The sequence below is a fragment of the Crinia signifera genome, chromosome 9 (genome assembly GCF_055691185.1).
Source record: "Crinia signifera chromosome 9, ASM5569118v1, whole genome shotgun sequence".
NCBI classification, from domain to species: Eukaryota; Metazoa; Chordata; class Amphibia; order Anura; family Myobatrachidae; genus Crinia; species Crinia signifera.
Window position 1 is genome coordinate 100459520 of NC_139225.1, and position 15831 is coordinate 100475350.

The following is a 15831-nucleotide window of genomic DNA, read 5'->3' on the forward strand; positions in this document are numbered from 1 at the left end:
TCACCCCACCCAAATATAACTCTCTCTGCACATGGTACATCTGCCCCACCTGCAGTGCACATGGTTTTTCCCATTTTGAGAACAAATTTATACTGCGATTAAATCAGAATAAAGGCCATATTGATTATTTTCAGCTTTAAGTCTTTCTCAGGGAATTTAATTTTCCCTAACAATTTTGCTATTGTTTTGAATACCTGGCACTAAGGGAAATATGCTACTTAGTTTTGATAAGCAGGAAGTATTTGCATATTACAGAATCAGGCACATACCTTTATTTTCTCTTGTAAGCTTGTCAGCCATGTCCCAGTGTTCATAACTACGCAAGACGTTATTGGTGATATTAACATGACTTGCAGCCATGTGGTGTATTCTCTGGGGTATAGACACTGTGCCCGTGGAAGAGGAGCCTGGCACTGAACTGCTATTCCCAACAGAACTTGCTGGTGAAGGACTCGGTGACACTGGAGAAGGGGTTTCGGTATTTCTAAAACAAAGTAATATGCATATGTTAGTGGATTTATTTATTATCCTCTGTACTTCAACAATAATCAGTGTTCAATTGATTAGATTAGACACAAGCCTGTACGCAGATTATGGGCCAGATGTATCACGCTTCAAAATGTGATAAAATGGAGAGTGATAAACAGCCAGCCAATCAGTTCCTAACTGCCATGTTACAAGCTAGGTTTGAAAAATGAAAGGTAGGAGCTGATTGGCTGGTTGTTTATCGCTCTCCACTTTATCACTTTTTGAAGCTTGATACATCTGGTCCTACCAGAGAGCATTAATCTGGGATATTAAAAAAATAATAATAAAAAAAATATTAAAACTCTAATAAACTCCTTTTATTAATGCCAAGTACAATAAACACATTTCATTTTTGTATATTTAAACCCTTTGGTATTTCTGAGAATTTTCTGGGTTATGCTCCAGTGCGCAGACTGGCAAACCAGGAATTTTGGGGGGGGGCATACCACTGCCTGATCTCCCTCCTGCCGGGCAGTGCTGCAGAGCTGAGCACTGACATCAGGGCTGTGCTCAGCTTTAGCCGCTGCCCGGCTCCTGCTGCACGGCCCTGCCTCCTTCCCAAAGGCGGATTTCGGGATGACGGCGCCCCTAGGCACAACAATAACGCCGCCCCCCACCCCTTGTCTATTATTTTTATTGATTACTTATAAGCCCTCATTTGATAATAGCCAATTTAATGGATTTATTAAAAAAAAGCCACTAACTGTGACATGTTCTTTTATTATGTATACATATTTACTAAGTAGGACAGGTTACAGGGGCAGTATCTGTTTGTCCTAACCATTTACACTCTATTTAAGATGAAATATACAGTACAGTGGATTTTGTGCAGTTATTGGTACATTTTGGGCTGACAGTACTATCACAGGCATCCAAGTGCCGCCCCCAAACATGTGCCGCCCCTAGGCACGTGCCTCATGTGCCTAATGGGAAATTCGGCTCTGCTCCTTCCCCTGGCTGTGTACAGCATGACATTGCTAATGTCACACCGCACACAGTTGCCGGGGGCAGTGCTGGGCAGCGGCTGATGGAGTGCTCAGCAGTGCTCGACCCACCAACCAGATACCAGCTGTATAAAGTGGCCTATTGTGGGGAAATATTGCAGGCGGTCACTAGCCATATTGGCCGGCACCTCTATTGTCTGGCAAATAATCATGGCTATGCATGTATCGTCCAAATCCTTAACTTGAAAACTGCTACATGAGTCAGTGACAGACAACCCCCTCCCCCCCCCAAAACAAATACAGTATGGTAATGCACATGGTTGGTACATAATAGGCAGCCATACAGAAACGCATATGAAAAAATAAGAATATCCACTGGAGTGATTCAACCTGCCAGACCGTTTCTCTAATAATGACACTACATGTTGGCAAATTAACCTTAATATTGCAGAAAATGGTTTTTTAAAAAAACTGCATGGCCGGTTCCTACCAACGAAATGCTTTTAGCAGACTTTTCTCCGAACCAACATTTGTATAACGCACGTCCAGACAATAGCCAAGTGGGGAGTCAAATAAACACATAATAATGATGAAAATAAAAATAATAATATCTTTTAAAAAAATTGAATGAAAACCAAAGTGAAACGTACTGTATTATATAATTCAGCAAGGCGTCTTTTTACAGTAATAAATAAAAAGACTGTTGTTTTCTGTTCCGATTGCACAATTGCAAAGAGATGATTCACCACACTAAAAGGTTTTCCTTTTATTTCTAATCACAGTACATAAAGAAGAAATAAAAAAAAAAAAAAACTTATCATCCTTCTAAGAGGTTATTTATTTTCCCCTATTCGGCTTGTTCCATGTTTAACGAAGGAGAGTGAAAGACCTCTGGCATCACATAGTTATAATGAATTTCTACCTGCTGCCAAATTCTATCAGTGCTACTGGTAGCCAGGAAGAAAAAAAACTCAACAGATAATACAAAGACTATTATTTTAGCATTTGGGAAAACCACAATGGCAATTTCCTACAAACACAGTCCACACTATAGTCAAAGTGCAATTCATAAAAGACCCCCGCTACGTGTTATTGTCTGCAGAAAGCAAGGAAGAATTACAAACATTTCTATACAATTCCTTCGGAAATGGAATGGGAAATTGACGGTAATTACTGATGAATCCTTACATACTGTTTAGAAATTTTTAAAGGCATGTGTTCGGTGCAGAACTAATGTTGATTACAGAGGTGCATTTAATTCTAGATGAGGAGATTAGCAATCTCCTGATGGCAAAAACCTGCTGGATATTAACAGGGGCTCTCTTAGCACACACAGGAAGCAGGATGTCAGAGCTCTACAAACTGCTCCTGAATTATACTTAATAATTCAGCTTCGTGACGCAAGCCGGCCTACTCTATATGTCTATATGTCACTTATACAGATTGTTTCAATCCCTTCTAATCTATGGTTCAGCCAATTGCATGAGACTTCTTATGTCCTGAATCTGTGGAGGTGATACTGATCCACACGCAACGCTGCAAATTTAACGCTGCCCACCGCTTACACGGTCACCCGTTCCCACTCACATGCCAAATTTGCCCGCATGGCTGCAAATGGATGTTTTGCATAAACATCCATTCGCAACCCAGGGGGGCAAGAACCACAAAATTCGATGGTCGCTGACCATTGAATGATGTGGAGTGTACACGCAAAACTAAGGCACACTTAGGTGCCTTAGCTTTGCATGCGTCCTGCACGAGGACAAGGCGGGCAGCTGACATCTGGTGATATCAGCTGCCCGCCCCGGGCATCCGGTGATGGCATCTTAAATAAAACGGTTTACCATATTTTTATTTAATTATATATTACAAATGTTTTGTCTCAGAAAAGAGCAATAACATCAGCTGAGAGTTTGTTTGGAAGAAATAGTATGAGGAAGAGAGTAGATTATTTGTGTATCGGTTTTCATCATGTGACAGCAAAGGGAGGAATTTCAATAAAGGAAAGGTGCTGATAATATGCAGGGGTAATGGTTCCAAGTTCATTTAAAAGCTTTTTATAAGCACCTGGCTGTGAAAATGAGGGCCAACAGAAAGGCTTTATATTATTGTGATGCCACGTTTTGGGGTTCCACCATGTGCAGTACTTTTATGTTTGTTTTGGATTTTGGCAAAGTTTTGTTTCATAACTGTGTGTGTGTGTGTATTTATTTTGTGGTGCCTAACAGATAGAACGAATGTAATACAGTACAGAAACAATGAAGTACAGAAAAGCTTTTCATAAACAATACTTAAGGGACTGAACAAAATGCTTGAGTAAACAGGAAAGTCTTCAGTCTTTTTTTTGAAGCATTCTAGAGTGGGGGCCTCTCGAGCTGTGCGGGGAAGGGAGTTCCATAAAGTCAGATCTGAATGGCTAAAAGCTCGACCCCCAGATGAATTATAGGAGGTCCTAGGTACTGCTAAAAGTCCTTCATCTACAGATCGCAGTAATCGGGTGGGACAGTATATTCTAAACAAATAATATTTAAGAACCATGGACCATTTTTTGGGGAACAACTTTGTAAATATGAAGTTCTAATGGAGTACTATTATAGGTCCTCTTGTCAAAAATAGTTTTTAAGGCTTAGTATTGGAAGTAGAAGTCTGGAAGCATGGATAGAAATGTGACCCTTGAAATTTATGTAGACATTAAGGGTTTAAAAAATATATGTAACGCCGAGGCCACTACATTGGCTCTATAATGAGGGTATATCTGTTCATAGGCACTTCATTTAATGAAGGGTACATTAGTGAATCTAAGGGCTCTTGCATATACATTTTGCACCACATTGGAATAGTTCAATTGATATCTCTTCATCCTCGTCAGTCACTTGGAGCATAACCACGGGTTATTAATTTTCTACATTATTTTCAGGTGTAGGTATATTACCGTTAAAAGAAGGATTGATTCCTTTGATAATTGCCTGATTAAGCGTGTTCCCATTTTCACCACTGATATAAGTTCAAATTTATTTCATAGCACTGACCGTCAATAAATTATTCATTGGGCTTTCATTACAGAACCAGTCGCTGAAAATCACTGCTATGGAGGTTAACTTTACTTTGACTTTCTGAAATGACACAGTACTTGCTATCTAATTAACAGCACTTTTATGACTATCATTTGGTTTAAGGACCAAATTGTTAAAGAATCCTAAAGCCACCTGCATTAACATTTTAGACATTTTGGGCAGGTGATTCTTGACTTTGACTTTCAGATATATTCAGCTATGACCTAAGAACTGACCCTCATTCCTTGGATATCAATGTAGAATTTTACTCAGTAAAAAAATAATTTTTTAAGAAGGACCACTTAGAAAGGAAAAGGGAACACTTACTTGCCATTTCCTCCCCATGGCGAGGGCGCCTGTGAAGACTTCGATGAGTTCTGTATTAAATAAAATATGAATGAACATATATTAATTTTGGTCACCAATTCCTGATAAAAATGAATAAAGAAGATTATGTAAGCAACAAATTACTATTAACGTATTGATTATAATAAAATGCAACTATAGATTTGCTATGGTACATTGGCAGGTAATTGTTATTATGTTTTTTTTTTATTTAAATACTAGTTAAAAGCCCGTCAAAGTGACAGCTTAGTCCCTATCTGCTTCTACCTCCAATCCCTGCCTTCACAGCTCCCTCTGTCCATATCCAGGGAGTTTGAAACATATCATTTTGGTTTCACTTACTGTTAAGGAGTAATTTGGTCTGTCGAGTGGCCTCTAGTGGTCATTGGTGGTACTTCACCTCAAAAAGGTGAGGAGTTTTAGCCTTTTATATACAGTGATGTTGTATATGCTTATTGAAGCCAATTATGCTTACATATAATTTCATGCATTTGCAAGAATTCAGTTACAGGCTATAAATGCAACAAGATGAATTTAGAGAGTACCTGTCATGCAGTTTAGCATGTACAGGTACTGCAGCTTTCATTTTAGCAATTGTGTTTACATTGAGAAGAAACAAAAGTCTTGATACATTACTATTTTCTAAAGGGACAATAGAGTGTGGGGCATGCAATGAACAGTGGTTTTCTAAGTGCAACCTACTTTGAGGTTTTCTTACAGTAACGTTGGCACTCAAAAGGTTAAAAATTGTGATAGAATATTACTGAGAAGGAGAACTGGTCCAACCAGTGGTTTGCAACAAATTTTATTAAATAATGAGAGAGACAGAGAGAGAGAGAGAGAGAGAGAGAGAGAGAGAGAGAGAGAGAGAAAAAGAAAGAACGAAAGAAAGAAAGAAAGAAAGAAAGAGAAAAACACAGCAGGCGGACAGAGATATATAGAAATATTATTATACGCACACATTTATGTATTTATTTACAGTTTCTTATATACAGTAGCACAGCATATTCCGTTGCGCTTTAGAATACTGCAATAAAATGGATTTGGAAGCATTCATGCACTTAACTTTAGCCCTCTTTCTTATTCAGTTACAATAACATTTCTACTAGTAGCACATTTTAATAGACCACATTATCCAGGATTCAAACACACAACCTGTTGCATTTAGGGAAAACACCCTGCTACAGTAATTGAACTATGTGAATGTCATGAAAAATATTCGATTTCTAACTATGGGGTTTATTCTAATTGGAACGGTCCCCCGCGTGTTCGCACAGGGAACCGATGTTTTACATCTGCACTTGCGCAGGCGCATTTTTGTGCAGACACAGGGGTGAGTGGGCATGATGAACTACATGTTTGCTGTCCCGCTCGTACCTAGCAGTGCGGGTGAGAGGGAGGGGAGGGTGGCGGCGGGGGCATAGCCCATGGGAACACCCAGTGTTTCATGGGCGTTCCCATGAAAGTGCTGGACATTCACATGGTAAGTGCTGGACATTCACATTGCAATCGCCCGGTGATGCAGGTGCGTCAGCAGATGTCAGCTGCCTGCCTGCTTCCCGCACAGGGGAGCGCTGTGTGTGAAACAGAATAAGCTTCTATATGAAGCTACTTGTAACTTGTAAAAAATAATCAGCATTGCAATTGAGCAGATTTATGTAGTGTATAGCCACACATCCAATTCCTTGCTCAGCAACGACGCTGAAGATTTTTTCAAGAAGTACAAGATGAGCTTCAAATAGTTAGCATTCTATAGGTTTCTATGCATAGTCATATAGCTCATGAAATGAGTGTCCGACTACAGTGCCAAAGGTGATGGGTTTTAAATCCTGAAAGGACAGGGTGACTAAATAACAAAGATCTCTCAAGTTACATTCATGGTATTAGCAAAGGAAGGGGTGGCGAAGACAGGGATAGTCAGGAGCAGAGCTTCAAAGAGGAGGGAAGCCACAAGTGAACATAATTAAAACAGATAATTAACAAGTGTCGCCATTAGTGCCCCCTGTGAGGTGGTACCAAACTAATTACTACCAAACTAGTTACTCTGCACAAAATCTCCTGAAAACTGATACTGTATGTCTTTATTGGCCAATTGCGTATTAATTCATTGGGAAGAATGTACCAGCAGTTCTGCAATCCTGGCACTCTGGGTATATTAACCTTAAAAAAATGTCACTATCTTTTCACATCCTCAGGAGGCTGCACACAAAAATGGAAATGTCCTCAGAAAATGTGAGTTTATAAATACAAACACAATTTACATTGTGTGGGCCCACTGGACCTAACAGGCTTGAACCATAATCCTTTTGAATTTGCTTACAGTAGATTAACAGAGAAAAAGAGTGGGTAGAAGGACACTCCTGGGAATTCAATGGTAGAGGCCAAAGCTTAAGGAATGTTGTCAGTCACCACAGGGTGGGTGGCCAGCCACCACAGAAGGGCTTGGCTTACAATACAGTGGACATAGCTTGGTAATAACACAAGGACTCTGGCCGAGAGAAGATGGAATATGGTGGGGATTAAGCACAAGGACCCATGGTAGATTTCCCCGGCGCAGCTGTAGGCCAGTCCAACCTTACTGATAAGCATCATTAAACATTTACTGATGGCTACACACTGGTAAATCATAGTTAATACCTGAAAGGTGTTTCTGACAGCCATGATAAACTTGACTGATGATTGGAACTGTTAGCAGATTATTGATAGAGAATGCAGAGTTTTGGTCTGGTACGGACTGAATGGCCCACCAAATCATTCTTTGTGTAACCAAAATATTTTTTTTTCTGTTATACAAGTCACAATATTGTGACTGCAGATGTATATACTATCCCTCAAGGCTCCTAGATGTTATATAATAAACACAATACAGAACTTTCCTCTAGCAAGACTTTATATAAATATTCACACTGCTCTTCCTTTACACTAACGCTTCTAGCTCTTTATGATGTATGGTTATTGTTATTAACCAGATTTTTTAAGTATTGACATTAAATGCAACGCTGTACAATTAGTACAAGGATAACAGGCATTATGTACAAGTCAATTATCCTTTTCACAAAACTAAGTACAGAAATTACCTTAAAATATTCCATGAGCGATCTGGAGTATTTCATAGCATGGTCCTTCTTTAATTTAAACATTCTCAAGTAGAGCAGAGATAGGCATCGGTAGCTGCAGTAATTAGAAAAGGATTATGTTAATTCCAGTGTTTTATAAAACCTATAAACGGAACAAAAAAAATCAAGATTGTTTTGTTGTAATTTCTCTTCTAAAAGAAAAATTGAAACATATGAGTAAATGAAATAAAAACGCAAAAGGCATTAAAATGCCATCTCGATAATAATATGAATCAGCATAATAAATGTTTAGTCAGCTGCTAAAAGAAGCCATTAGTTATCCTTTAATAGTTTAATGGAAAACAAGAATAATGATCTTCTGTAAGCAGCTTATGCGTTTTCTGTATTTTTTAAGTCTTTTGTGGATTATGGCTTCTTTGACACTGTCTCTGCGGACTCACCATAAAACCGCCAGCTTTTTTTCCCCTTCACTGGCAGACGAACTTGTGAAATTCTTCAGTCTCATTGCATACCTATAGAAACAGAATGTGACAATGAGGTTTGACAATATCCAGATTTAAGTGTTACATTACATATTAAAATATTTCAATCATACTGTACATAGATTAATCAAATGATGGTTCTATGTGTATAATTGTTAGTAAACCTACAGATGTATCCTCCTTATGCACTGAGCCTCTACGCGCTATATGATACGAGATGCCCGGAGCAGACGAGATGCTCCAGGAGGCAGTAGCATACTATATTTATTTATTTATTTGCATTGCAGCCACCGCGAAACACCACTTACCAGTGACACCGGGCTGCGATTTTACCACACTGTAATTCATTTTAAACATGTACAAGGTCACAGTTGAAGTACAATGGAATCTTAGAAAAAGCCACAGTAACTACATTGAAGCTGTTCTTGCAGATTCAGACTCAGTCGCACACAGATATATAAATGTCACACATTAAATTGGTCAGATAACAATGTCGTTTTGCTGCTACCAGATGTACAGCATAGCTGAGTCACTCAGGACCTGCGGCATGCAGATAGGGGCTGTTTGCAGTGACTTCAGCAAGAGAGCAGGAGGACATATCCGAATAGAAACCAATGCAGTATTTAAGCGTTGTCTCATAAACTTTACTACAGTATTTGCATACAAATATGCATTTTTTACCAATTTCTTGGCTGATGAAGTCTCTGACAAAACGCGTCCAACGTGGCCAATGTGACGGGAGCTCAGACCTCTGGCAACCTGTGGTGCATGCCGAGGAACATCCTAACCCTGCTGTGCTGAGAGACGCCAACGGTCCAGAGACGCATGCAGGAGGTCCCGTCAGTGTAACATCTAGCAGTGATATTGGATTTTTTACGTACTTGCCAGGTTCCACATAACCACATGTGGTACATGAGGGGCATCGAATGCATCCGCGGATCTTAGTTGGTAGAAAGGACTCCTTGGGTATAGGGCATAGGTTGGTTTTTACCAACATGTCTCTGATGTTACGGCCGCGTTTGTAGGAGGGCATTAATTGTTGGTGTTGTAGAGCCGGTAGTGACGGGGCGTTCCTGGGTGACCAGCCTCCCGGAAGCCCTGACGGCGCACCATCGGAGCTACAAGCTGCTTACAACTGCTCACGTATAAAATGTCTCATGGAGAGGTAAGAGACTGTTTGTTTGTCACTGCCTGCACTGCCTATTGTTTCTTTGCACAATATGACCTGATGAAAAGAACGTCTAGTTCTTGAAACGTCGTCATGGACACCATTGCAATTATGCTGTAATATGCACTTTCTAATACAGATGCTTATTTAAAACCCAGCTGAGTGCCGCCTCCTATCTCATGCTCTGCGTGCATGGTATGAGTGTCTAAATATATATATTTTTATATATATATATATATATATATATATATATATATATATATATATACACACACACACAGGATCCCTCCCATTGTCCCTGTTGCTTGCTTATTAGCATTGCATTTGCTTATTGTATGAAAGGAGCTGGTCCTTTGGAATTGTAATTGCATTTCTACATGCACACCGGCATTATATATTTATGACATTGAGCTAAAGTATTCCTATTACCCGAGTCTTCCTGAGGTTGCCCATTAATTGTAAAGGATGATCGCTATTCTTGGCAATAATATGTCTGTTTTGGCAAGCTTGCTAATCAAAGCACATAGATTTTGTGATTGAATAAAAGCTGCACAGGGTTTGCTTCATTTGTATGGTTTTCTTATAAATTGTGATTTATTCTGTAAGTTATTCTGCCATTTTTTGTATTTTTACAGTATACTGTAGAGGCAATAAGCTCTTTGTTAGAATATGATAAAGGCCTGCAGTCAAATCGTTTGATATGAGTAGAAGTAACATCAAACTCTGTATAGGGTCAAGGTGCAATGTGCTGAAAATTGTATTTTTTATACATACGGTATGTCTTTTGATTTAATCATTTCGTTTTCTTTTGTTGACATTTGGTATGCTGGTCATATACGGCTGGATAAAATGCCTATCAGACACACAGATATTTTATCTGAAATTGCAGATATACATATATATACATTGTGAGATCTATGTCACCTAATATAAGCGATCTGCCCCAAAGGAGAAGTAATTTCCCTGTTCCTTCCCATATAAAGGAGCAGGCATATTGATCCTGATTCTGATTAGTGAACTCACCCGTACCTTCACATGGGGAGTTCGATGGTGAAGCTCTGTGCATGCGCATATTCGCTTATGCATATGTGCAGGGCTTCTATGCGGACTTGCATAGTCTCTGAGGCGCTCATAAAGGGGGGGGGCATGTAGGAGGCAGGCAGGGGGCATTCGAATGCGAACACTTTACGTTTACTGGGCGTAACCACGGAAACGCTGGATGCACCCATGAAACCGCTGGGCATCCACATGCGATCAGTTGCCTGCCCTGTTCTAGGAGCAGGTAGCCGCTAATCTGAGTCCCCAGAGACTGACATAGATTAGCGAGCACTGCAGAAATCATTCGATGGTTGAATGATTTTGGACCTGCACGCAAGCCTGGGAACGGATATTTATGCAAAACATCCATTCGCAGTGGTGAGGGGACATGTAGCGGGTGGCGGGCTTTTGTATGCCAGGCAAGGGGACTTTACATGGCTTGTAAAGCAGCAATCTACCGCTTATTTGCTAGCCAACCAGAATCATGGCCATTGACCGTTGGTCAGCTGTGGTAGGGCATGTACTGCCCAATGCAGCTGACCAAACACTTTGGACAGACATGCTGGACGATCTGGCATGCCCGACCCATATGCATGCATGTGCAATTATCTGGCCGATCTGCCAAACTCTGCCAGATCGGTCAGATAAATGTAGCGTGTATGCCCAGCATTACTGTCAAATAAATACTTGTTAGAGTTTTTCATTCTTGAACTTTTATGTATTCTGCAACATTTTTTCTGTTTCATTTTTAAAATGGTGGTATATGTAATACTAGATTCTGAATACATTAACTTTTTTGGGGGGTGGGGTTCATTTAAAAACAATGCTTATCACCAATTTACCAGCAGCATATTTCAGTTTGTTTAACATTGATACTAACAAATATGCCGTTGATAATAATTATCACTTACCCCTCCAGTGTGGTCCAGCGGCACCGCTCTCCTCAAAGGTGTCCTACACTCTGGGGTTTATTCTAGTTGATTCGCAAGACTGCGAAATCGCAGCCGTGTGAGTCCACCAAACCCCACCGTGCGAAAGGTTGGCTGGCGCCACCTATTCGCAAGCTCGATTCGCATACAGGGCCTGCGAATGGATGTTACACAGTAACATCCATTCGCAGGGCAGGGGTAACCTCCAACATCTTACGATGTTTGCCAACCATCGTAAGATGTGGACGGTGCACGCATATGTAAGGTTGCTCTGAGCAACCTTACATATGGGTGCACATTGAGGGGGAAGTGGGTGGGCAGCTGATATCTGGTGATGCCAGCTGCCCGCCCCCCCGCCTGTCCGTCATGGCCGCATTAGCAAGAGAACGCCCAGCATTCTCATAGCCTTTTCCATTTGTATATTGTTTTACAATAAATTGTGCTATACTGCAAGCACTAGTCTACAGCCTATCTTTCATTCATTCCTCCTGCCGTCTGATCGCCACACCAGGTTACATCCAGGACAGGAGTGCATGCTGACTCTACAAGACCTAAGGGTAAGTTGCTACAGCAGCAACCATTCTGTTATCCTATTTATTCTGACACATCCTCCTTGCATCTGAGGTACCAGCACTACAGCCCAGAAGCAAGCAACTTCAATTCAGAACTCCCAGCCTCAAGTCCCCCAGGTAGAAAGACTACTCTTCGAGGGGCAGGTTACCTAAGGTCTACAGACCGCACCGGTCCTTTAATATCTCCCAACACCCAGCCTACAGTTTTTGCCCACCTGCTTGAGTACACCATCAGTGACTTTGAACTCTTAACCCTTTCCTCACAGCAACCCCAGAGGGACAGGCCACCATAGGTCTACAGACCACGCCGGTCCCTTAACATCTCCTCTCAACTCCCAGCCTACAGTTTTTGCCCACCTGCTAAAGTACAACATCAGTGTCTCTAAACTTTTAACCATTTCCACCTCTTACAGCCAGCACCACCCAAATCCTTCACCTGTTATCATTTAGGGGGTAATAGGACTCCCCCCTACAGGTGCGAGCTGCTAAGGGTTAGCCTTCTCCCCATTCCGAGCGCTGCGCAAACACCATTTACAAATTCTCATGGAAACGCCTATGAAACACTGGATGTTCCCATATGCAAATGGGGCTGGCCGGTGCCGCAAGCCTCTCTCTGCCCCCACCCGCTGTGTTGAGTGTGTGCACCCAGCGAACAGAATGTTTGCTGTAGGTGCACACACCCTGCATATGCACATGTGCAGAAATGCACATGGGCACTAACACAACATCGGACTCCGTGTAAACACAGCCCTTCTGCGAAGCAACCTGAATAATATCCTCTATTGCTGCCAACCTACTACTGCCAGCGACGGGCATTTCACTTTAAATCAGTGCCATCGGCAGAGACTCTGCAGAGTTTAGAAGATTTTGCTAAACCCGAAAAGGCTCGCAATATCACCTCGTTGTTAAATAGGGCTCATGCTTAGTAATGTCCCAGAACTACCAGATTTCCCTACCACGGGACACTACCAGCAGCGGTTAGTACACGGACAGTCCCCAAAAAACAATAATGTACCACGAAAATTGAAATCGTTGGAAGCTATGTTAATGCTGTAGGTATAGGTGTTGTGTAAAGGAAGGCCAAAAGTGCTTGGGTGGGTGCAAAGTATTTAAACTTGTATGTGTTTACCCCCAGAGAGATATTCAAGGGGTAACTGTTATGATACTGCAGCTATCACAAATATAACACACAATATGTGAACAGTATAGTATTTTGCTACATTGAATCATTTTACATACAGTTTTATTTATTTAAGAAATATATTTGTCCTTTAACATTTTATATTGTTAAATTGCCATCTCCTGAGATATTGGCAGCTTCACGTCATTTATTAATTGGAGTAACCGTATGTTTTAGTGCACCGTTCAATTCATTTGGCTAACCAAGCACACTTCACGCTATGCACTTAGTGCCTTGGAAATCAATTCATCACATCTGATCACTGGTTTCCAAGCCTAATGTGATTTCACAGGCACTTGTTTTGGAATAAGTAATAGGGCTCAGTCTTGCATAAGAAGATTTTAAGATATCCAGACAGCCTCATTTAAAAGAGTAAGACAGAACGGGAACATTTACTGAGCTTAGCTTATGGATGTCCTGATCCAAATTGCATGTTTAAAGCCTCAGCGTTATTGGCAATTCTGTTTCACCAAGTCAAACAGCATTTATTCAATCTTCTGCATACCGATCGGTGAAAATGTACACAACATAACATCAGACAAAAGGATGGTTCAATTCATGCCACTCATTAATATAAAAGCAAGTTTTCTGCAAGAGGTTTAAAGGAATACAATTACACAAATAAGGATCCCACATCTGAGGTCCTGAACATTTTATGTATTTTAAAAAAAAAAAGGCTTTTGAGTCTTCTCACCTCTGTTTAGGAAATTCAAGTGTTCTGAGCACCTACAGCCACTAGATGGCATCCAATGGAGCAATTCAAGTCTTGCTCCGCTCGGGCACCCACAGCCGATGTCACATACATCACTGTTATGTTATTCCATCATTTTGATGGGCTGGTAGCTAGTATTGTTATAAATACACTATAATAGCAGCAGGGACAATCAGTGTAGAAGCTACCTGTGACGGACTGAGAGGGTAAGGGCTCACTGGGGGGGTGCCCGACGCGTGAAGTCATGAAGCGGTGGCGGGTCCAATGTGTGACTTCATGATGAAGCAGACGTCATTACGTCAGTCCGCCCTCTGTGACCCGTTGGGGGATCTTCTCCACCCCCTCCCAGCCATCATGCTGTTGTTGCTCCCGATACCCCCACTCTAACTCTGCCGCTCCTCCCCCTGCTCCCTCACTATGGCTTTGCTGCCTCTCCCCCACTCTGTCTCTCGGCCAGGTGCCTGCTGCTGCTCCCGGCTCAGCATGTGTGCTCCACTTGCCTGGCAGGCATCCAAATGCCTGCCAGACCCCGGCCACTTCAAAAAGTGAGCAGTGTCAAAAATTATCCCCCAGTCCCCCGCTGGGCCAGCATTAACCTGGAAGCTACTTTAACTTTAAGGCTGAAACAGTGGTAAAATAGAACACAGTCATTAAATATAATTCCTAAGAAACGTATGATGTAATTATATAGGAATTTAAAACCATGCAAAATTACAATAATTGTATCTCCAATTTGGAGTATGTGTTGCTAAACGGAATAGAAAAGTGGTGTTATTTTTTTATAGACAGGGATGGCTGGGGTCTGTGGGGCAACACAGAGTCTGCCTATAAGAAAATAAAGGCTGTCTATATCCTTGTTGTACTTGATGTGGTGGCTGTGAAACTTCCAATATTCCCCCTCCAGACTTTCACTTGAGGAGCTGGGAAGTGGATATTGGTGGCAGTGTGGAGTTTGGGGGGTCGTTTGATACTTTACCTAAAGTGCTGAAAACCCCTACACTGACTTTGTCTATCGATTATATTTTTATTGAATCTAAAAATCACATACATTATTTAATCTCTCATATACCAACACACAGTAATGAATGGATTTCAGAATCCATTTCATTCTAGATTCATACACACTGTGGTGTGAAAAATATAAAAGTACTAACAGCAATGTTTATTATGTGCTGAAAGTGCCAGTAAGACACTGCTTGTAAAGAACAAATCTACAGCTGGAGATCTCAGTTTTACGGAAAGATTTGTTTATTTTCTTGCCCATGGATATTGCCATTTATAAACTCAAGTCTGTGGATTAGATACAATTGCACTTACCCAGAACTGCATAAAAGTGCAATAAAAATAAACAAATGTGATTGGACGAAAGCATTATCTGAAGAATAACACATTTTCAAGGATATGAATTTACTACATTACCGTGCCAAATGTGGGGAATTGCTATTGTAAACTCTTTGGAATTTGACACAGAAAACAGTATATCGTTTTTAATGCTACACTTATCAATATCATATTATATAGATAAATATTATAGAAAAGGTACATTTGTAAATGATACAGGGATTATATTGTATTCACAAAAGTCTGGGTTTACAAGAAGAGGAGCTTGCCATAGCAACCAATCAAATTCTAGCTATCATTTTCTGGAATGTACCAGAATCTGATTGGCTATTATGGGCAATACATCAATTTTGTAAATAGATCATTTACTCCTGTAGCAAACATTTGTAAGGTCCTCAAAATAGGGTTAGGGTTAGAATAACAACAAATAGCTCTCAAGTTATGTTCATGAATGTTGTATAG

General features: G+C 40.8%; 1 protein-coding gene across 3 annotated transcripts in view; it reads right to left on the reverse strand.

The window, feature by feature from the left end:
* Positions 1-15831, reverse strand: part of AFF2 (ALF transcription elongation factor 2) — a 481449-nt gene that overhangs the window by 14223 nt on the left and 451395 nt on the right. For all 3 annotated transcript variants that reach the window (XM_083159453.1, XM_083159452.1, XM_083159451.1), the window contains exons 17-20: positions 8388-8459; positions 7948-8041; positions 4853-4902; positions 270-484 (exon numbers count right to left, since the gene is read on the reverse strand). In XM_083159453.1, coding sequence (XP_083015579.1) covers positions 270-484; positions 4853-4902; positions 7948-8041; positions 8388-8459 — 431 coding nt within the window. The remainder of the gene's footprint in view (positions 1-269; positions 485-4852; positions 4903-7947; positions 8042-8387; positions 8460-15831) is intronic.